This window comes from Pelodiscus sinensis, chromosome 9 (assembly GCF_049634645.1).
Source record: "Pelodiscus sinensis isolate JC-2024 chromosome 9, ASM4963464v1, whole genome shotgun sequence".
In the NCBI taxonomy this organism is placed as follows: domain Eukaryota; kingdom Metazoa; phylum Chordata; order Testudines; family Trionychidae; genus Pelodiscus; species Pelodiscus sinensis.
The window spans coordinates 9,524,339-9,546,583 of record NC_134719.1 but is presented as its reverse complement, the minus strand read 5'-3'; the positions used below and the strand labels follow the sequence as shown (position 1 = coordinate 9,546,583).

Sequence of the window (22,245 nt, the reverse complement as noted above, 5' to 3'; positions counted from 1 at the left end):
GGGACAGTCACACTAAGGACAATATTCAATTATATTTAAACAGGGATTTAATAACCTTGCATGTGCTTTCTTCCTACTGATTTGGGTTCCTAAACAACATGAATTGGATCTGGGATTCCTCCCTTCTGTTTGACTCTACTGAGAAGTCTATAGTGTTTCTGATTTTCAGTGAGAGTTGTACATCTAAGTCCCATGAGTGCTTTTAATAATTCTGTCCTAAATCATTATGATCTAATTATTTCTGTTATAGGGGGTGACCCACCCAACCACAGAACTATGACTGAATCTTATCCAAACACATTAGCAATTTCATCTTCTGGAAAGTAATTACTTGATGGTACTGGTTCTGTCAAACCTGCCCCAGTATGAAAGTCCCCTTATAAAGGTGATTTTTGGAGGTGAAGTTATGGCTGCCCACTGCACATCTGAGTAGTCGTGGAGAAGGAACAGGAAGTCCTTTTCTCCAGCTGGTGTTCCTCCAAGACCTTTATAGCAAGCAGACATGATTTGTCTGTCTGCACTCTCACATGGAAGGAAAGTGCCTATAGTACTAAATTACACACAGGGTGTATCTGAATAGTCAGGAGACAAGATCATGATCTCATTCTCTCTGGAAAGAAAACTGCATTGAGATTTGTTTTGGGAAGTGTTTCAAAAGGGGAGCACAGTTTGCCAGTGAGTACATTTCCCTCCAATACCTCTGAACATAAAACACCTCTAGCCATCTCTTGTGAACTGGATATCCTCTACTCTGTGGCTCTGCCTGTAGAGTAATAATTTTGCTTTTTGTAGTCCCACTTTTATAAGCCAGTACAAAATTCTACACAGCTCGGAGCAGATCCTAATGTTTTCTAGGTATCAGAGTATTGACCTTTGGTATTTTTTTCTAAACTTAAAAGCTTCTCTCTATTATCTTTGACCCTGACCCAGTGAATGAACTGTAGAAAAGTTTAGCATAAATTACTCATAACACACAAATTAAAGTCCTGATCAGTGCAGCTGGCTCATGGACCTACTTGCAGGATCAAAGTCTAATATATTTCTCAATATTTATACTGCTTTTTACACATTACCAGTCAATGTACTGATACAGCCTAAACTATTAGTTGATGATAGTTGCAAACTCTGTTTAACTTTTGGATAATTCAATAATTTTCTTTTGAATTTTGCAATAGTATAATTTATTAAGTTATTGTACACTCTCCTTTGATGCTCCTGCGGGTAAATCCAGTTATTTATTCAGAATCACACATGCACAATTATATATACATGGTTTCTAATTAACCTCTCTTGGCTATGATGTTACAGCAAACTTATACTTGAGCTAATTTTGTCTGCTGATGAAATAAAATCAATTTCCATTATGAAATCAACTATCGTTTTCTGTTACAGTGAGTTGACACTAATAGCTGATATTCTGAAATGCAACCATTGTCAACCATTTTTTATAAAAGGCTTTTACCTCAGCCTGTTTTTTAAATCTAAATTTGGCAGTGATAGGTGGCTTCAAAATTTCTTTTTTGACTAAAGTGTTGGTTTGAGACTGTCATCTATAGTTTGAAAGCAGAATTACAAGCTTGGTGTTATAGCAAAGTATTTGAACATATTCTCACTACAACTTTTCTACCATACAAATTCCTATGCCAAAAACATGCCAACTGTTTATGGTTAATACTAAAGTAATGCATAGTTTGTGGAGTGCTTTGAAGACAAAATGCTGTTCTGTTTAAGCGGCATGATAGAATATATTCCTGTAACTTATAAAATATGTCCGTATTTTACTGGCATTATTACATTCCTACTTAGAACTTACTGGACCTGATCAAAGTCCACCAAAGTCAAGACGGTCCATTGATATTTCATAGAATAATAGAAAACAACTTTGGAAGGGACCTTGAGCGGTCATTGAGTCTAGGCTCCTGCCCCCATGGTAGGACCAAGCACTGCCAGATCATCCTTGACAGGTGTCTGTCTAACCTGCTATTAAATATCTCCAGTGATGAAGATTTCACAGACTCTCCTAGGCAGTTTATTCCACTATTTAACCACCCTGATAGGCAGGAAGTTTTTCCTGATGTCCAACCTAAACCTCCCGTGCTGCGAATTAAGCCCATTGCTTCTTGTCCTATCCTCAGAGGCAAGGAGAACAATTTTTCTCCCTCCTCCTTATAACACCCTTTTTGAAAAGTGCTATCACATCCCCTCTCAGTCTTCTCTTTTCCAAACTAAGCAAGTCCAGTTCTTTCAATCTTCCCTCATAGGTTATGTTTTCTAGATTTTTAATAATTTTTGTTGCTCTTCTCTGGACCTTCTCCAATTTCTCCTAATCTTTCTTGAAATGTGCTCAGAACTTGGACACAATACTCCAGTTGAGGCCTAATCAGTGCAGCGTAGAGCAGAAGAATGACTTCTCATGTCTTGCCCACAACGCTCCTGTCAATGCATCCTAGAATCATGTTTGCTTTTTTTGCAACAGCGTCATTGCACTTTTGACTTCTGTTTAACTTGTAGTCCACTACGACCCCAAGTCCCTTTCTGCAGTACTCCTCCCTAGACAATCACTTTCCATTCTGTATGTGTGAAACTGATTGTTCCTTCCTAAGTGGAGTACTTTGCATTTGTCCTTATTAAACTTTATTCTGTTTTCCTCAGACCATTTCTCTGGTTTGTCCAGATCATTTTGAATCTTGACACTATCCACCAAAGCCCTTGCAGCCGCTCCCCGCTTGGCATCATCTGTAAACTTGATAATTGTACTCTGTGCCATCATCTAAATTATTCAAGAAGATATTGAACAGAACTGGCCCCACTTGTGGGCTCTGGATCAGACTCATCATGTTTTTACATCTGCATAGTACCTGTAGCAAGAGGAACTGTAACTAATGTTCACAACACCTCTATATGATGGGGAAGTAGTTAATTTTACAGGTGGTACAACTGAAACAGAGACTGTGATTTGCCCAGCTGACATGAGAATTTTTATCAATGTAGGATTTAGGAGTCCCTGGCTCTTGGTCCAGTGCTAAACTCACATGTCTCTGTCTGATTTGTTCTTGTTCACATTGGAAAAAAGTATGTCTTTGCAACTAAGAAACAACTTGTTGTAAGCATATTTTATAGAAGATGACTGCCCTATTTGCTTTCAAGATTTAAGGAAATAATGTTAATGCTTGTACCATATCTGTCTGCTAAATTTGGCATAACACAAAATTGTTTTATTCACATTGAGCAAGTGCCAATAGGCAGCTGTATAATGCACATATAAAGCATTTGATCCATGCTAAAAATTTCATGGAATATTTTCTGTCTGAGACTGAACTTGGAACAACACTGCTGAAAAGAACAAGGGGTTTGGTGGCATTTTAAAGACTAAATAATTAATTAGGGCATAAGCTTTGGTGAGATACAACTCAATTCTTCAGATGCTTGAAGAGAAAGTGCGACTGGACTAGTTTTTGCTAAAACAGACTAACATGGCTACCCTTCTGAAAACTGTTAAAAAGATTGCCCTCGGAAATAGGATTGTAACAGCATTAGAATCACAACTTCTTACTGGATTGGTTGTAATGGCAGTCTTACACATAACACAAAGGCAGCAGTTCAGGGTGGCAGGAACCAATTTCCGGGGTGGGAAGGGTGGGTCTGAGCTTCTGGAGCTGAGCTCCCTGCCTGCCTAGCTCCTAGTACACTTTAAATGCAGAGCCACAGTGTGAGTAGGTAGGTTGAGAGGCATAAGGATCTTTCGGAAAAAGGGGAAATTTTTAGCAGGCTGGCCAGCAGCCTGGGTTGCAATGGGTCCGGGACCTATCCCTACTTCAGCTTTGCATTTAAAGCGGATTAGGAGCTGGGCTCAGTCCTGGTTCATGCTGAGTCCAGGACCTACTCCCACTGTAGCTCTGCATTTAGAGTGTGTTAGGAGCTAGGCAGGCAGGTAGCTCAGCTCAGCTCCGGCTTGTGCCAGGTCCAGGAGCTCAGACCCCTCCCACCGCAGAAATGGGTTCCTGCCACCCTGCGCTGCTGCCTCTGTATCAGAGTCAGCAGCATGGAGTGGGAATGGGCTCGTTGGGAATGAGGCTGGAGCGCACTGGATGCCGGCCCCACCCCCGGGCACTTTAGAATAGTCGAGTAACCGATAAGAATTCATGAGGGTATTCAACTATTCAGTTAACCGATATTTAACATCCCTAATAGAAAATGTACTGTAATTGTTGTCCCTCTGTATTTACATTCATTAACTAAAAAGTACCTATGTTCTGAGTTGATGGAGGGGGGCGGGTCCTGAAATATAAGGAGCTGCATTCACCAGTAGCTTCTGGAAGTTCTTTGAATTAAAAATCTCCTTAATTTTGATTTCATAACCTAATCCAAGTCTAATTATATGAATGGAAATTTAACTACTCTCAATTTGCTGGAGGATGTTGTGAAGACTAGGACTATAACAGGGTTTAAAAAAAACCTAGATAAATTTGTGAAGATGAGGTTCATCAATGGCTATTAGTCAGAATAGGTAGGAATGGCGTCCCTAGCTTCTGTTTGTCAGAAGCTGGAAATACATGACATAAGAGGGACCACTTGATGATTGCCTGTTCTGTTCACTCCCTCTGGGGCATCTGGCATTGGCCACTGTCAGAAGACAGGACACTGGGCTAGATGGACCTTTGTTCTGACCCAGTTTGGCCTTATGTAACTATGTTATAAGAAATACTTTCTTTGGCTGTCGTCATAAAGCATGATTAAAGCTTGAATGCTTTGTATATGCACCCAAGCACAAGTGTAGATCAAGGCCATATCCTTCTCCCATCAGAAGATCAAAAGTCTTTCCCCTCTCTCCCAATATATTGGTACAACAAAATAAGACATAAAATGTAAAGTTTTAAAAGGACAGTTAAAGATGGTTTAAATGCAAAATGTAACTCTTTTTTTGGAGTGGGGTGAAAAGTTTTACAAAATTATAGAAGTATCTGCATGAAATTTAATACATCAGTAAAAAGAGATTTTCATACTGTTTGGTTTAAACATTTCTCTGTACTTTGAACGCTATATTTGCTAATACTGACAGCTGAGAATCAGGAAGTGAAACTTGCAAGCTGTCAAGAAACAAAAGTGAAAATGTCTAGTTCTTTCATTGTGTGAGCCAAATTAATTGTAAAAATGGAGAAGAGGAAATTAGATTTCATATATTCTAGTCAATTATAGTAAAATAAACACTTCCAAATATACATGTTTTACCTTAGGGTAGACCCTGGAGCCTCTGACAGGTGATTGACTGATTTGGCTGGGAGGCTATCAAGTGTTCCTCCCTCTGCTGCTCACCTTGCACAGCAAACAGGAGGTTCCTCCAAGGCAGACCTCGGAGGAGCCTCCTGCTTGCTGTGCAGGGTGCGGGAGGCAGAGGAAAGGGATACTGATATCACTGTGTTTCCCCTCCCCCCCCCAAGCTTGTACCCTGCCCCCATAGTAGAGATGTGAAATACCATTTAATTAACTGGTTATACAATTACATAAACACATTTTAACATTTCTAAGCTGCATATTACCTCAATATTGCCACACATAGCAAACTCCCAAATGCCCTCACACATTCCAACCTCCAGCCCAGACTTCTGGAGCCTCTCCCACACTCTGAACCCCTTGGCCCAAGACCAGCACTTGCACCCTCCTGCACCCCAACTATCTATCTGAAAGTGTGTGAGGATGGGATATAGTGAGAAGAGCGAGGCCTGGGGGAAGGAGGTAAGGCAAGAGTATTTGGATTTGAGATTAGATCCTAGATTGCACTTAAATTCAGAAAGTGATCTTGTGCTTAAAAAGGTTGGAGACCACTGCTGTTAGAAAATATACTCTTGAGAATGTGTTGCAACAGTGTAGGAAATTAAATTCCTGTAATAATTTGAACAAGAAGTTCCAAATGCATATCTGGCCTCATTAAATGGAACTCTGACAACAGTGCAGTTGCACTTGCTGAGCCTAAGCTGAATTTGGTCTCCGAAATATTCACCTTTTTGCAGCCTAGAAAATACCAAACCCACTTTTCTCTTATAATTGTTTCAGAGATTAAAAATTGCTGTACTTTGGCCATAACTAACTTATTTTGATTATAGTCTCTCTGTCAATATGCAATATTATTACAGCTCTCAAGTTCTTTATTGTGCCGTGAGGGTCAAAGTGTTTTAAATGTGAGGGGGGGAAAGAACAGATTAAGAAAATCTTGATTTAATACAATTTAATATAATTTTCTTGTCCCTCTTTTCTAACTACTGCAAGAAAATCTGTTTGAGTTTCAACTTAGTTAGGGACTCATGGTTTCGAGGAACTTGACCTAGATCACCAAGCCGGTTCCTTCTATTGGTCACAGAATAGCCTTTAGCTAGTATAAAATAGTGACTTTTGATTGCTATCTGTGTTGGATTTGAGGTGAAATTAGTCCATTATCAGTCCCTTGGGCCATCCAGTCACCATAACTAATAATAATGATTTCAATTAATTCAATTAAAACCTGGTAAATAGTGGCCTGCTAAGGTGTGATCAGATTTACTTCCAATATTTCTAGTGCTAGCAGCTGTCTTGTTTTCAACTTTTTGTGATATTTTTCATTACTTTTGCAATGGCTTTATGAACAAAGGAGAAAAGAGAGGCAAACTTATAGTCCATATGAATATTTCACATGATGGTGGCCTTGCTCTACTCTAAAGATACAGCCCAAATTGCAGTTTCGGTAAAGTAAAGATAAGTAAGCTCTCATCACTATTTTGGAAAATCACTTTTATTTATGTGGAACCATGGCAATTGATAGAAATAAGGCTTGACTTTTATTAAAAGCACAAGGCTCTGATCCATCCTGGTGTTGCAGTATTGATAAGCACTTTTCAATTATGTTGTTTAGAATATAAATTAAACTTCTCATCTCTGATTTTTGGTATTGATGTTGCTGGTAGTAACCAATATTAAGATCTGTTAAATAGCCATGTATTTTCAAGTTGTACTATAATTTACAGATTCTAATTCCAGTCAATCTATGTAACATCTACTGCAATGGTTTTTATCACTAGGAGAAAGTCTATACATTCAGGTTTTTTTTTCCAGGTGCCTGAAAGTCAGATACTGACTAGAATTAAAAGTGAAATTTTAATGCCCTGGGATGAGAAAAATGCAAAATAAATAAACCATAATAGTTTCAATTTTTAAAATTATTTGAGTTTTAATTTAAAGTCTTTTTTTAACATAGGAGATTTTTAAAGAATAGAATACATTTATTTTAACCTGACATGGTCCATTTAACAGATATAATACTTTTGCTAGTCATTATAGCAATGCCTTGTGTCTGATCATCACTTGGCAGGCACCAGAACAGTTTTGGCATATTAGCAAGGTTCCCAGTTCCAGTTTGGATTTGCTGTCTGCATATTATCTCAGCTAAGACTCAAAATGGGAATCTATTCAGAGAGCCAAAAGGGAGAGAGCAAATAGGAATTCCATTAAACTCTCTGTGGCTGGAAGCTTTGGTGTGTATATACCAATTAGTGGTCTGTGGGCTGTAGGCAGTTTGTCAAAGTTATCTGTTGGCAAGCTGCCAGACCCAGTATTTACCTGAGTGTCTACAGGTCTGGCTGCTCATAGCTTCTGTTGACTGCGGTTTGCCATTCCTGGCCAATGGGAGCTGCAGGAAATGGCACAGCCCAGGTAGTATTTTACATCTGTTACTCTGGAGAGAGAGATTTTGTATGTAAAAATATTAGTTCCAAAGCCAATGAGAATCACATTTATTGTCTTGTGTTTTTGATTACTGGGCAAAGAGCTAGATTTAGATTGAAGTATAAAAACACTTTAATAGCTCGTGATTGTAATATCAGTTCAGTATATTTAAGTGATAATCTTTTTTGCCTGTGAACTGCAATGAATTTGGTAATCTGTAGGTTATTTCTGTGTTAATTTTGTATGGCTTTATGTAAAACTGAAATTATTGACTACAGGCAGTCCCCGAGTTACGCGGATCCGACTTATGTCGGATCCGCAGTTACGAACGGGGTTCCTCTCCCTGGTCTCCAGCAGACCAGGGAGAGGAAGCAAAGCGGCGGAACACGTGGGCAGCGGACAGGGCTGTCCGCTGCCCACGCGCTCCGAGGCTTGGCTCTGCTTTGCCCTCCCCCTCCCCCTGGTCTGCAGACCGGGGGGGGGGGGGGGCAAAGCAGAGCCAAGCCGCGGAGCGCCCGGCCAGCTGACAGCCCAGACGCTTCTGGGCTGTCAGCTGATCGCGCGCTCCGGCTTGGCTCTGTTTGTCTCTGCTTTGCCCCCCCCCTTTCCCCTGGTCTGCAGACCAGGGGGTGGGGGGGGGGGCAAAGCAGAGCCAAGCCGCGGAGCGCGCGATCAGCTGACAGCCCAGACGCGTCTGGGCTGTCAGCTGGCCGGGCGCTCCGCGGCTTGGCTCTGCTTTGCCCCCCCCATCCCCCTGGTCTGCAGACCAGGGGGAGGGGGGGGGGGGCAAAGCAGAGCAAAGCCGCAGAGCACGCAGGCAGCGGACAGCCCAGACGCGTCTGGGCTGTCCGCTGCCCGCGTGTTCCGCCACTTTGCTCCCCGTCCCCCTGGTCTGCAGACCAGGGGGACAGGGAGCAAAACAGAGCAAAGCCACGGAGCCCGAGGGCAGCAGGACAGCCACGGCGCGTCTGGGCTGTCCCGCTGCCCCCGTGCTCCACGGCTTTGCTCCAGACACCTGTGGTACAGCAGCTGGGGCACTGCCAGTTGGTCCCGTAGCGCCACTCTGGGCGTTACTGGACCAACCGGGCAGCACCCCAGCTGTTCTGCCCCAGGCGTCCTGATTCAGCCACTGCTGGTCAGTTTCAGCAGCGGCTGAATCAGGACGCCTGGGGCAGAGCAGCTTGGGTGCTGCTGGGTTGGTCCAGTAGCGCCGAGGAGCGGCGGCGCTACTGGACCAACCCAGCAGCACCCCAGCTGCTCTGCCCCAGGCGTCCCCAAGTCAGCCGCTGCTGAAACTGACCAGTGGCTGACTACAGGAAGCTCCTGCCCCGGGCTTCCTGGAATCAGCCGCTGATCAGTTTCAGCAGCAGCTGACTTGGGGATGCCTGGGGTTCTTAAGTTGAATCTGTATGTAAGTCAGAACTGGCGTCCAGATTCAGCCGCTGTTGAAACTGATCAGTTTCAGCAGCGGCTGAATCTGGACGCCAGTTCCGACTTACATACAGATTCAACTTAAGAACAAACCTACAGTCCCTATCTTGTACGTAACCCAGGGACTGCCTGTACCGAGTCTTAACTTGACAAGACCAACTTTGTACCTTTATTCTTTTTATTTTTTTAAACTAAATGCTGTAACATAACCAATTGAAAACAGTGTAAATAGGCATTTTTGTTTATTGAGAAAGTTATAGCTGACATATTGGACATTTATTGTTTTCTTTGCTCTTGAAAAGGCAAAATATACAATAAATTAAAACTACTGCACTTGTTTTATAGATTTAGACCCAAAATAGAGTGTGATGGTGGATTTTTAAAACTTTAATATAAATATAGATTTGTTTTTATTACAAAATCTTCTCATATGGAATTTAAATGTTCTCCTAAGGTGTTTTGCTAGTCAAACAAAACAAATTAATGAGCCAGAAAGTAAAATTGATCAGTCTATCTTCCAGCTTAGAAAAAATGCTCAAAATAAAATATCATAAGTGGCTAATAGAAAATTAGCATTTTATATGTTCTTTGTAGATAATCTCAGGTTTTATAACATATACAGGGAAATCTGGTTTTTACAAATATACAATTTTAACCTGATCTTTCCACTGTATATTTTACATTAAGTTTTGTGTGAATTGCAATGTAGTAAAAACTAGTCGCTTGAAATTAATTACCATTTAGTCTGTGTCATGTTAATTTCTATGATTTTCAGTGTTTCCATTTTCCCCCATAGAACAGTATGGGTATCTGTTTTGATGATTGAGTAAGCACCTGTAAATTCCTGTGGTTGCTACCCACAATATGTAACATAGTGGTTAAAATGTCAGCTTTATGGTTCACATTCAAATATTGCTGGAGTTACATACATATTTAATTGTCCTTTTTCCTTCATATAATGGATCACTCCATTCTTGGCATATCAAAATTATTTAGACATTTTAATTAGTGCCTATCATAGATCCATCTCCTTGTCTCACATTAACAGAAATAGTTACAAAAAAGTTGAATCCTACTGCTTATCAGTCTTCCCATTTTCTGTTAAATTAAATTGAAAATCTGGTCAAATAATCTCTGTACCTCAGGATTGAGTGCTCAGTCCCCTGCTCAAGTAATAAGGGTTCAAAGGGATTTAGCTAGACTGATTAGATTAGCTAAACTTGATTAGACAGCTCTAGTGGTTGAAGAAGCAACATATAATATAAATTAATATATTTGTCATGACAATTTGTCTGAATAGTTTGTTGAAAATCTTATTACACTAGATTGCCTGTTTTTAATATTCCCATTAACTAGTTTTTCTCATGGCAGTTGTAGATTACCTTAATTGTTACTGATTTTCTAAAGCCAAAAGAAGAGGGGATGGTATCAGAACACAAATATTCAATATATAACAACACAACAACAATGTAGAAAAGAGAGAAAACAGACCTGGTGACAGTTTAACACTATGAAGGGAGGGATAGCTCGTAGTTTGAGCATTGGCCTGCTAAACCCAGAGTTGTGAGTTGAATCCTTGTGGAGGCCATTTGGGGCAAAAATTTGTCAGGGATGGTACTTGGTCCTGCTGTGAAGGCAGGGGACTGGACTTGATGACCTTTCAAGGTCCCTTCCAGTTCTAGGAGATAGGCAATCTCCATTAATTTAATTTATGAGAGAGTTTTCTTGCTGCCATTTTTGTCTCTTCCTTCCCCCTCTTAGGAAAATATTCTTGATTCTTTATTTTACTTTAAGAATAATATATATTTTATTGTTGAAAACTTTTTTATAAGTACTTATTCCTTTCATCATAATTTAATTAAATATGTTTTCGTACTCCTTAGAGAGAGGTCTGTTAATACATATTTTCTTACAGTTTTGATACTGTTCCTGTCTTATTTTTACATGCTTATTATTACTTTTCTCAACAGACAATCAGCCAGATTCTGTGCCCAAACAGTGGATTTAAATCAACATCAACTGGAGAATTGCATTTAAAGTAATAGCAAGTGACAGAAGAAGCAGGTCTTCACTATAATGGAAGAGGCCAGGAGCTCAAAAAATGGAAATCATGACCCAAGAAAGTCTACCCGTGCTGTCTGTGAAGAAGGCAAAGCATGCAGAGTTATAAACAATCAGAATTACAAACACAATAGAAATGATAAATCTGTAAAAGATGTTGGGAGAAGTTCTCCAAGTGGGAGCAGTAGCAAAAAGAGTAAACAAAATGATGCTTGTTCTGAAAAATCAGGAGAAAATAAATCATGTAAAGTAAATAGTTGTATTTCTGGATCTAAAGATGTGGGGTCAAACCTTCAAGATCGAAGTCATGGCAAAACAAAAAAAATACCTAATTTACCAGCAGCTGTAGAAAACCTGAAACAGACAAAAGTTCAGCAGACAGAGGAAAACTCTCCAAGCTCCCATATTTCTGGGAATGGAGTCAGTATAGAAATTTTACCAGCTACACAAAGAGGGAAATCTGTGTTGGAAAATCCACCAGGAGTTCATATGTCAAAAGTAAGCCCAGATCAGACTGGTGACTCTGGTAAGATCGTTTCAGATCAAAGAACAATGGAGCACAAGTCTGATGATTTCAGTGAGTATTAAAACAAACTACTTCATTCAGGTTTCTTTGAGAGATTGTTAACAATTTGAAATTGTTCCGAAGGGTTTTTGCTCTGCAAGTCTTCTCAGGTACGTGCTGAAAATCATCATGCACAGTTACAAAGAGAGTATTGTGAAAATAGGCCCTTTTTCACTTGGAGAATAAACATCATAAGGATAGCATTTAACTAAATTTCTTTTCTGTGTTGTTTAAAAATTATTACGCAGTATTTTACATTTATTTAGAGCCGCATTTTAAGTGATTGTCAATTTAAGTCTGTTTTATTAGTTTAGAAAATATAAACACAGAAATCTTCAAAATATCATGGTCTCTTATCTAGAGGCCTCTTAGTAATACTGTTTTTAAAGTGCAAAAAAAATTAGCTAAATCCAAGTTTAAGAAAACTTTCCTGTAAGCATGAAGGCATATATATACTTGCCTTTTACCTGTTCGCTATGCTATTTTTGTTCTCTAATAGGCTTCAGAAGGTGCTATGACTGATGACTTCCTTAGTTTAGATACTGCCAGCAGCCACACTTGTGAAACCTTATATTTAAGTCTCCTTCTATTTCAGAATGTAATACACACATCACAGTTCATTTCCTTCTTAGTTAACCCCTTCAGGAATTTTCAAACTGTGTCAAAATTGGCTTTTAATTGAAAAAATAATGGTTCACGAATCACTTGATATTATTAAGACCTTCTCTTTTGTTTATGGTTATACTACATCCCTGTGGTAACTATAACAAATGCTGATGTGGAAATGTAATATTAGTAAAGTATTTAATGTGTTTATAACAGTCTTAACAAAATTTAGCAGCAGGAACAAGTTTGGAAAACCAGTACTATGTGACCATCAAGTTGTATGTAGAACATCAGCAAATGCTGCATGGACCACCAGTCATCCACAGACTGTACTTTGTAAATTTCATAGTTATCTGATTCCTGTCTCTTTTCTGTAGGCTAGCTATCTCAATGCCATCTTTTTCTTACTCTTGTAAGATCTGATTGATTTTGGCAACACTCCCACTGAAGTAGTCTGTGCTCATAAGAGTAATATACATGAGATGGTTGTGTACATTAACCAACTATGTTCAGATTGTAGTCTTCAGGAGAAATTGTTATTTCAAACTCTTATATATTTATAAATGAGAACATTCCAGTACGCATGGTTGCTGTGAACCATAGAATGTTAAGGTGTCACAGAACATAAGTATGTTCTTAACATCATACCTACTTAGTAAGTGCGTGTAGTTGAAATGCCTTCATAGTAGCCTTGTAAAACATTTGTATGTGAGTTTATTTAAAGTGGCTTTCTGGTAGTTTTCTTGACTAAACATGAAATGCAACATCTTCCAATTTTGTGGCACATCATTCCCTGTATGCCACATACTGTATATATTCAAAACAAAAAGATGATCCCTGCCCAAAAATGTTTACTTTCTACAAAATATATTTTCCCCCAAAACACTTAAACAACACTGATATCTTAATTTTTTCTTTTCTTTGCTAGAGCCCTTGTATTCAAATGCTTGGCTCTTTAATGTCTTTAAAGGGTTGGCACAATGAGTAGTAATGTCTCATTGGAAGGAATTGTATATTAAGAGCATTGAAGAGATTCTGATGTAATCTTTTCTCCACAGACATTTAAAGTTACACTTATATTGTTGTTTATGATATTTTCCATTTGATTCCCATTGCAGTCTCTGGGAGCCACGTAACTAAAGCCCTGTGTGATACTAATTAAAATGTATTGGTGAATGTTCTCCTAGTTAGTCCACAGAATTGACTCTTGTGTGAAAGCACCTACAGATTACCTTATGTTGTTTCTTCCTCCTCCCCATTTTAAAAAAAGTTGTTCTGGAAATCAGTAAGTGCCAACTTCTTTCTTCAGGCAAAATGAAGAATCCTGACTCAACTAAAGAACATAATTTGGAGACCGAGTATTTAGAAAACACTGCTGTGATTGATGAATCTACTCTGACAGCAGAACAGCAGTTAGGCTTGAAACAAGCAGAAGAGCGACTTGAAAGAGATTATATCTCCCGACTAGAAAAAGTAGGTTGTGATATTCTCATTCCTTTTTGTTTGTTTTGTTTTGTTTTGTTAATGGAGAAGGGAAATTCTAAAGCAATACCCAAATCAGTATAAGGGTATTTTAAAAAAACAAACCCAAAACCAAAATAGTTAAAAAAAAAACCAAAAAAAAAAACCAAAATGATTCCTTGTGCTTTTGAAGTGTATTCAGAAGATTTTTTTTTGTCTGCTTCAGTATTGAGGGGATCCTTCACCCTCCCCTAGAACTAGTTGGATGAGTCCCAGCAGCTTAATATTTGGCTTCATCTTGTTAGGTTTCTTCCTCAGACAAATGAAATAAAGGCTCAGCATATTATACTGATAAAAGCAAAATGATCGTGTTATTTTCATTAACATTTTAATCAGAAAATATTACAAGTATTCAAAAGATATCAAGTTTTTGTGAAAATACAAAAAAAATTCAGAGCACACTTTTGCCTAGAATTAGGAAAAATTATGTTCCCCCTGTAGGATATCAAATTTGGTTTAAATCCTTCTTTAGTAGTGTTTTAAAATGACTGTTTCCTGTATCCCATGTATCCTGTAACCATGTTTTCTGTATCACCATGTTATTAGAACAGCTGACATTTCCAACATACTTTGTTGATTTATCAGATATATACATGTTAGAATGGAGGGAGGAAAATTAGAGCCCTGTGTTGATACAATATTTTGTATCTGCAAAAAAATGAGCTGCGAATATCCACATCTGCTGATGCGGTACCTGCAGATATAAAGCAGACACAACATTTATAGGTCTCTACGGATAGTAATACATATTATTTTAAATTACAAAAGATGGCAGAAATAGTTAAGTGCTGAAAAGGGAGTATGTGGGAAAGTCTCTTTCACCTCATGCCCTATGGGAATAATCTAACCCACAAACATCTTCTGAAGTTTCATTAATTAATATTTGTAAAATACTTTGACATGAAAAGTACTGTATAAGTGATAACTACTGTTAAGTTTTCAACTGTGTCGATAATAAAGACAGTGGAAATAGCTGATAGTGGACTATTGGCAGAACTATTTAAGACTGTTTTTAAAATAAAGGTGGCCTTTTTTTCAGCGTGCCCCAGAATATGCCAACTGCCAGTATCTATGCAAACTCTGCTTGGTTCACATTGAAAATATCCAGGGAGCTCACAAGCACATTAAAGAAAAACGGCATAAGAAAAATATAATGGTGAGTTATAGAAGACTTTTCAATCTGTGGTAAAAGATGTACATTTGCTTTTGTAGTAAGAATTTCAGGTTACTTTTTGATTCTGTGACTCAGATATATCAAAACTAAAAAAAAGTAATTTGTTGTGAGATTAATGCCAGATAAGTATTTTGTAACAATATATTCCAACTTATTAATCTTTTTTATGATGTATTTTACAGTACGTAATACTATTTGAACTGAAAAATACAGAATGTGGAATACTTAGGTGATTCAGAAGTGTCTAATTCATCTTCTGATACTTGGAGATAAATTTTTTGAAAGTGTTCGTTCTTACACGTCCTAGCTGTAAAAAACAGAACTTCTGTGGGGTATATTTCTCTATCCGCCAGCTGGTGTGGCCCATTAGAATGTTGCCTATAAAAATAGCAATAATTCTTTCAGAAGCCTTTCTAAGATGTCTGTCTCTGAAATATCTAAATGACATAACATTTTTAAAAAGTTCTTTGTAATCCTTGAAGAAAAGGAATCTGTTCTTCTCTTGTCTTTTACCTACTCTTTGGTTCGGCAACATCTGTGGTCTGGTATGTTTACAATTACCAGTCCTGGCTCTCAGTGTTTTGTGTTATTTAGCTCCAATTTGCCCCTAACCTAAATGTTTCTAAGAGCTCGCTAAGCAGTGTATGTGTTGGTAATGTTGCTAGACAATATTATCCTCCAGTTTGGCAAATTCTCTGGTTCAGCACCATCAGGTCCCGAAGATGCCATCATTCATGAGATCTCTGCTGAATATAACTGCACAGAAAGGGGAAGTCCTTGAGATAGACTGGTCCTAGCCCACTTAGGTCTTTAAGGATAAGGACTGGGATCTTGTACTTCTCAGAACTGAACTGGCAATCTGTGTATACCACAAGTTTTGTTATGATGTGCTCTTTATTGGTCTGCTTCACTTAATCGGTGGGTTTGCATTTGCTAAGTTATCAGTAGTTTGTGGGTTGTTACTATTCTGGGTCAGACTAAAGCATAGTGTGTGGTAATATTCCAATCTTGAAGTGACAAAATTACAGATCCTTATTCTGCATTTGAGTCCAAAGGGATCTGCATCTAGCCAGGAAATGTGAAATAAGGTGTTTTTGGGCACTGTTGCTACATTGGTATATCTGAGTAGTAAAATTTTGATTAGGACCCCTAAGTTTCATATTGTCTTGATAACTGGAAAGGATACATCTTTGCTGGAAGGCAGAGTCATTTTTTTCTGATAGTTCTTTTAATAATCTCTGTTTGAATTGAATTGAGCCACTATTTTCATCCAGATCCCTCATACTGTGAGAGAGCTTGGAAGACAGTGCTGTGTGGCTAAAGAAAAAAATGTAAAGCCGAGTTTCAGTTAGTAAGATGGTAAAAATTCACTGTTGCACATAACCGCCACAGCTGCCTTAAATACAAATTGACTCTGAAAGGTGATATTTTGAGCCCTTATTTTAGAAAGATAAAGCTTCTGGTGAAGACAGCAGCTTCCTAATGTTAACATGCATACTACTCTCAAAAACAGTTCTATGTGCGAAGTCATATAAGATGGTATATAGTTAAGCTGGGTTTGTTCATTTATATCTATGGGTTGATGAATTCTTATGAATTCACATGTACCTGGAGTTTTCCAAGTCAGATTAATCTCTCCCTATAACCATTTCCTACAATTTATTCCCATTACTTACTAAATACTCACATCTGTTCTTAGATATTTAGGCATTTTCTGCCACACAGGCACTTGAGCCATGCTCTTCTCTAGACATCCATCAGGAGTCTAGATGGTGCTTGGTCCTGCTGTGTGGGCAGGGGACTGGATTCGATGACCTCTTAAGGTCTCTTCCAGTTCCTGTATTCTATGATTATATGATTCTCTAGGTTCTAATCCTGGAATCATATACGATCCAAGACACTAGTTATCATCTGGAGAATGTTGAATGGCTGGGACTGACTTTTCCAGATGTCTTGCTATCAGTCATAAGTAACTCAAAATCTCATGAGTAATGCAAAATCACTAGAGCCTGGGGCTTGAGTGGTCAGTCTTAATGGAGGGCTCTGGACTCTGGAATTATCTTCCTTTTGCTAAATAACAGAATCTGAGTTTTGTGAATTTTTAAAACAATTCAAAAGAACATGGTGCATACGAAAGTTTGTTGTCCACCGTGTGCTTTTGTTTCTGGTTTGTTTTTTCAGTCTAGGCCCATAGTCAAGGTGGGAGGGTGAAATGTGGACATGTCTATTTAGTGGTTGAAGAGACGGATTTGATCTATGCCACATGTTGTCCACTGTAATTTTAATTTATAACATAAACTTGGATTCACAATGATGGGTGCAAAATAAACTTTTAAATGGTATTTTGTAAAACATGCCCATCCATTCCCATCCAGTGGATCTAAGACTCAAGGGAAGCTCTAAAAATACCAGGTATTTCTAATTTTATATATCTAAGTATACATTTGTATTAATTTGTCTCAGAGGGATAGCCATGTTAGTCTGACTCAAAATTTTATTCATATTATTTAACATTCATTTTCTGAGTACGCAAAAAGATCAACCAGGTCATATGTTATAGAATCATAGATCACTAGAATAGAAAGGACCCCGAGAGGTCATCAAGTCCAGTCCCCTGTCCTCACGGTAGAACCTAGTACTGTCTATACCATCCCAGATAGATGTCTATCTAACCATCTCTTAAATATCTCCAGAGATGGAGATTCTACAAACCTCCCTAAGCAACTTATATGTTATAAAATGTATGAGAACTGAGGTTTTATGCATTTACCTTAATGACTAAATTGGCTTACCAGCAGCAGCTTCTTCACCAAAAATAAATAAGTAAATAAAAAAAAATAAAACTTAAACCTAACAATGATGACACAATTTTTAAAAAATCTTGCAAAATTTATATTATTTCTTGTAATTTTTAAAGTAAGGAAATAAAAATAGAGCTAACTTGATAGTAGATTTGAATTGTGTACCTGTAAATGGGGAGATCTGGTACACTTATTGTGCTGTATTATACATAACTGATTGTTACTCAGTTATGATTATGAGGTTTCTACGATGAGTTATACAATTTCGAGTAATCAGTGACTTTCAGAACCAAGTAGTGGTCACTGCTATCTTGCTATCACCAGGTGAGGTGTATTAGGTTTTAATGCTCTTGAAGGAGGGATATAAAAGTATGAGCTTATTGGTTTCCATAACAGTTACACAACAATTCCTGGCCATGCTCCCAGGGACCGGTATGTGCTGTATCAGAGCCTCCAGCGTGGGATGGCATCTGGCTCCCTGGGAGCACCAGCTCCCGGGGAGCTGGCTGCTGCCCTGCTCTGCAGGCTTGGGAGCTGGTGTTCTAGTAAGCTGGCTTTCAGCGTGCACTGGCTCTAGCTGGCTGCCCACCCTTCTCCTGGGGAACTGGGTGTTGCTACATGCTGAAGGCTCTGAGGTATAAGCTTTATACCACTGAGCCTGCAACATGTAAATGTTAAGATTTTTGTTTAATGGTTACACGATTACATTATTAATCATTTTTAACATTCCTATCCTGAAGTAGTTTACAGTAGATATTATTTATTTACTATAATGCAATTAATTATTTACTATAATTGTTTAAAACTAGCATTTGATGAGACTATCTGGTTGGGCTAAAGTCTGAGGAGAGAGAATCAGCTCCTTATATTTAATTGGGAGTCAGGGAAAATGGGTTGCCTCATTGACGTCTTGCACATGGACTTTCCTTTCACTCACTAGTGTTTATTGTGCAAGAAAAAAATACAGCTTTCATTTGTTTGGATAAACTTGGTTGCAGAGTTCACAGGCATGCAAATGTAGTTCAGGGAACATAACCCATCAGATTTCTTCCTTGACTCTCGGCCCCACAAGAACCTGTTTCTTTGCCTACAGCAGCATCCAGGGTCGTATTCATGAGCCTAGTTATCATATGTGCCAATTGGGCTGTGTAAAGTTTGAATGGTGTGGAAGCGAGCTAGTAAGGGCAACATGTAAAGCAGCCTTTCAAATTAAAAATAATGTCATTATGTACAGTTCTCTTATCATCCAAAAATTCTCCAGGAAAAACAGGAAGAAAATGAGCTGCGTGGCCTCCCACCCTCCTCCCCTGCACAGGTCTCTGCTTTGACTTTTACACTCATAGAGGCAGCAAATGAACAAGGCATCTCAGATGATGACTTCAAAGTCCGCCAAGAAATTGTAAATGAGATGGAGAAGATTATTCAGCAGTCCTTACCAGGTATGCATGACCTCCCTCTTCTTTAAATGTAAGACATCTGAATTCTAACAGTTATAAGTAAAATCTTGTTCTCTTCATCAATGTTGAATAATTAATTTTTTTGGGAAATATCTTTATTATATCTGATATTAATATTGTGTTGGTACAGGCATTTCGAATAGAGAGTAGGGGTTCCTTTAAGTACAACCTGTAAGCCTCCCTCTGCTTCTTTTAAAGGTGATCTGCAATGGGAGGAAAAATGTTTATGCCCATTTTTACTTTTTTATTATTTAAATTTTTTAAATAGGTCTGAAAGCGCTCTTTAAAAAGTTGCCTTTTTTTCTGCTTGCTTTAAAAAAAAAAAGGCTTTAGAAATATCAGGAATGTCAAGTCTTACCTTCAATGGTTTTGTTAGCTGGCTTGTTTGAGGTCTCAGAGAAACTTAGCTCCCAGTCACACACAAGTACGTGCTTAACTTTACACAAGTGTTTGTGGGATCAAAGTCCCAGTCCTTAAGTGCAGTAGTCGGGCTATAACAAAAATCTTTCTTCGTACAAGTATTTGTAATGCATTTAAAGTTAAGTAAATCTAAACAAGATAAAGATTTTTAAACAATGTGATTAAAGATCACTTCCCTTCTCAATTAATTTTTATTTTTCTCTACCACTTCTCCAGCTGTTTACAGAGTCTGTCAGAATAGACAAGACTTGAGTTAATACTGTTTAAAACAAACAAACAAACAAACAAACAAACAAACAAACAAACAAACAAACAAACAAACAAACAAACAAACAAACAAACAAACGAAGCCAGCCTTAATTATACCTGATATCTTTCTACAAGTTGAACCTCTCTAGTCCAGCACTTTTTGGTCTGGCAACATCTATGGCTTAGTATTATTTTAGTTAGACAGTTGTCCACTTATAATGGGTGTGGCCAAGTTTTCCACAGTGCCACAAGGTTTGTTTACAGCCACAATCTTGGTTCTCAGTGTTCTGTATTGTTATTTAGCTCTAATATATACCTAAATGTCTTCTAAGAGTCCAGTAAATAGTGGAAGTGTTGGTAATGCTGCTGCACAATATTGACCTTCTGTGGGTTGGCAAATTCTTTGGTTTGGCATGGGTCAGGTGTCAAGGCTGCTGGGCTAGAAAGGTTCAGCCTGTAGTGGGATCAAATCTGGCCTTAAGTGTGTTTTCTTTGGACATTCAAATATTTGAGTATTATTGCATGTGCCAAATATGAACCATGCATTTCATGGGCCTGTGATGCTTATGGATAGTAAAACCAAATTTTGAAAAGTATCAGAGAAGTTGCTATTTAACATTCACTAGCCTGATATTCGGAAGTGATGATGTTGGACAAATTCTACTGCAGGAGCTGATTTTCAAATCAGGCCATATATGCTTTATAGACAAAATGTAAATCCCATTGAAATTAATAGACTAGCTCGCATTATTACTTTTATTACAGTACAGGCAGTCCCCGGGTTATGTACAAGATAGGGACTGTAGGTTTGTTCTTAAGTTGAATCTGTATGTAAGTCGGAACTGGCGTCCAGATTCAGCCGCTGCTGAAACTGATCAGTTTCAACAGCGGCTGAATCTGGACGCCAGTTCTGACTTACATACAGATTCAACTTAAGAACCGCAGGCATCCCCAAGTCAGCTGCTGCTGAAACTGATCAGCGGCTGATTCCAGGAAGCCCGGGGCAGGGGCTTCCTGTAGTCAGCCACTGGTCAGTTTCAGCAGCGGCTGACTTGGGGACGCCTGGGGCAGAGCAGCTGGGGTGCTGCTGGGTTGGTCCAGTAGCGCCGCCGCTCCTCGGCGCTACTGGACCAACCCAGCAGCACCCAAGCTGCTCTGCCCCAGGCGTCCTGATTCAGCCGCTGCTGAATCTGACCAGAAGTGGCTGAATCAGTACGCCTGAGGCAGAACAGCTGGGGTGCTGACCGGTTGGTCCAGTAGCGCCCAGAGCGGCGCTACGGGACCAACTGGCAGCGCCCCAGCGACTGTACCACAGGTGTCCGGAGCAAAGCCACGGAGCACGGGGGCAGCGGGACAGCCCAGACGCGCCGTGGCTGTCCTGCTGCCCTTGGGCTCCGTGGCTTTGCTCTGCTTTGCTCCCCGTCCCCCTGGTCTGCAGACCAGGGGGATGGGGAGCAAAGCGGCGGAACACGCGGGCAGCGGACAGCCCAGACGCGTCTGGGCTGTCTGCTGGCCGCGTGCTCCGCGGCTTTGCTCTGCTTTCTCCCCCGTCCCCCTGGTCTGGAGACCAGGGGGACGGGGGGGGGGGGGCATAGCAGAGCCAAGCCGCGGAGCACGTGGCCAGCTGACAGCCCAGACGCGTCTGGGCTGACAGCTGACCGCGCGCTCCGCGGCTTGGCTCTGCTTTGCCCCCTCTCCCGTCCCCCTGGTCTGCAGACCAGGGGGACGGGGAGGGCAAAGCAGAGCAAAGCAGAGCCAAGCCGTGGAGCGCGTGGGCAGCGGACAGCCCTGTCCGCTGCCCACGTGTTCCGCCGCTTTGCTTCCTCTCCCTGGTCTGCTGGAGACCAGGGAGAGGAATGGCCCCGTTCGTAACTGCGGATCCGACATAAGTCGGATCCGCGTAACTCGGGGACTGCCTGTATTACCAATTATTGATGAGAGAATTTTGGTCTTGCTCAGTTTCATCAAAAGCTTCCATATAGATAGCTAGATAGAAATAACATTTTAGTTTTCCTTCATTCACTAAAAATATTTCTTTCAAATCCAATTTATATATGCCCCTGTCATTATATTGATGATTTTATTTTCCTCCTTTGCTTTAACTTCTTGTTATCTCCTGCAATGCTAATTGGTAAGCTCAAAACAAGAGAGCAGACATTTGAAGCTAGCGAAATATGTCAGCATTATGGTAGCAAAAATTCAGTTATCAGAAAATCTGCAGTGAATGAGGTATTGAGCTTTCATTGGCAAAATAGCTTTTCTAACAGA

At 39.6% G+C, this 22,245-nt stretch overlaps 1 protein-coding gene across 7 annotated transcripts in view; it reads left to right on the top strand.

Moving 5' to 3' along the window:
* The window catches only part of TUT4 (terminal uridylyl transferase 4), an 84,807-nt gene that overhangs the window by 2,506 nt on the left and 60,056 nt on the right, over positions 1–22,245 (top strand). For all 7 annotated transcript variants that reach the window (XM_075935978.1, XM_075935980.1, XM_075935979.1 and 4 more), the window contains 4 exons: positions 11,094–11,761; positions 13,665–13,828; positions 14,916–15,032; positions 19,113–19,290. In XM_075935978.1, coding sequence (XP_075792093.1) covers positions 11,200–11,761; positions 13,665–13,828; positions 14,916–15,032; positions 19,113–19,290 — 1,021 coding nt within the window. In that variant the 5' untranslated portion in view covers positions 11,094–11,199. The remainder of the gene's footprint in view (positions 1–11,093; positions 11,762–13,664; positions 13,829–14,915; positions 15,033–19,112; positions 19,291–22,245) is intronic.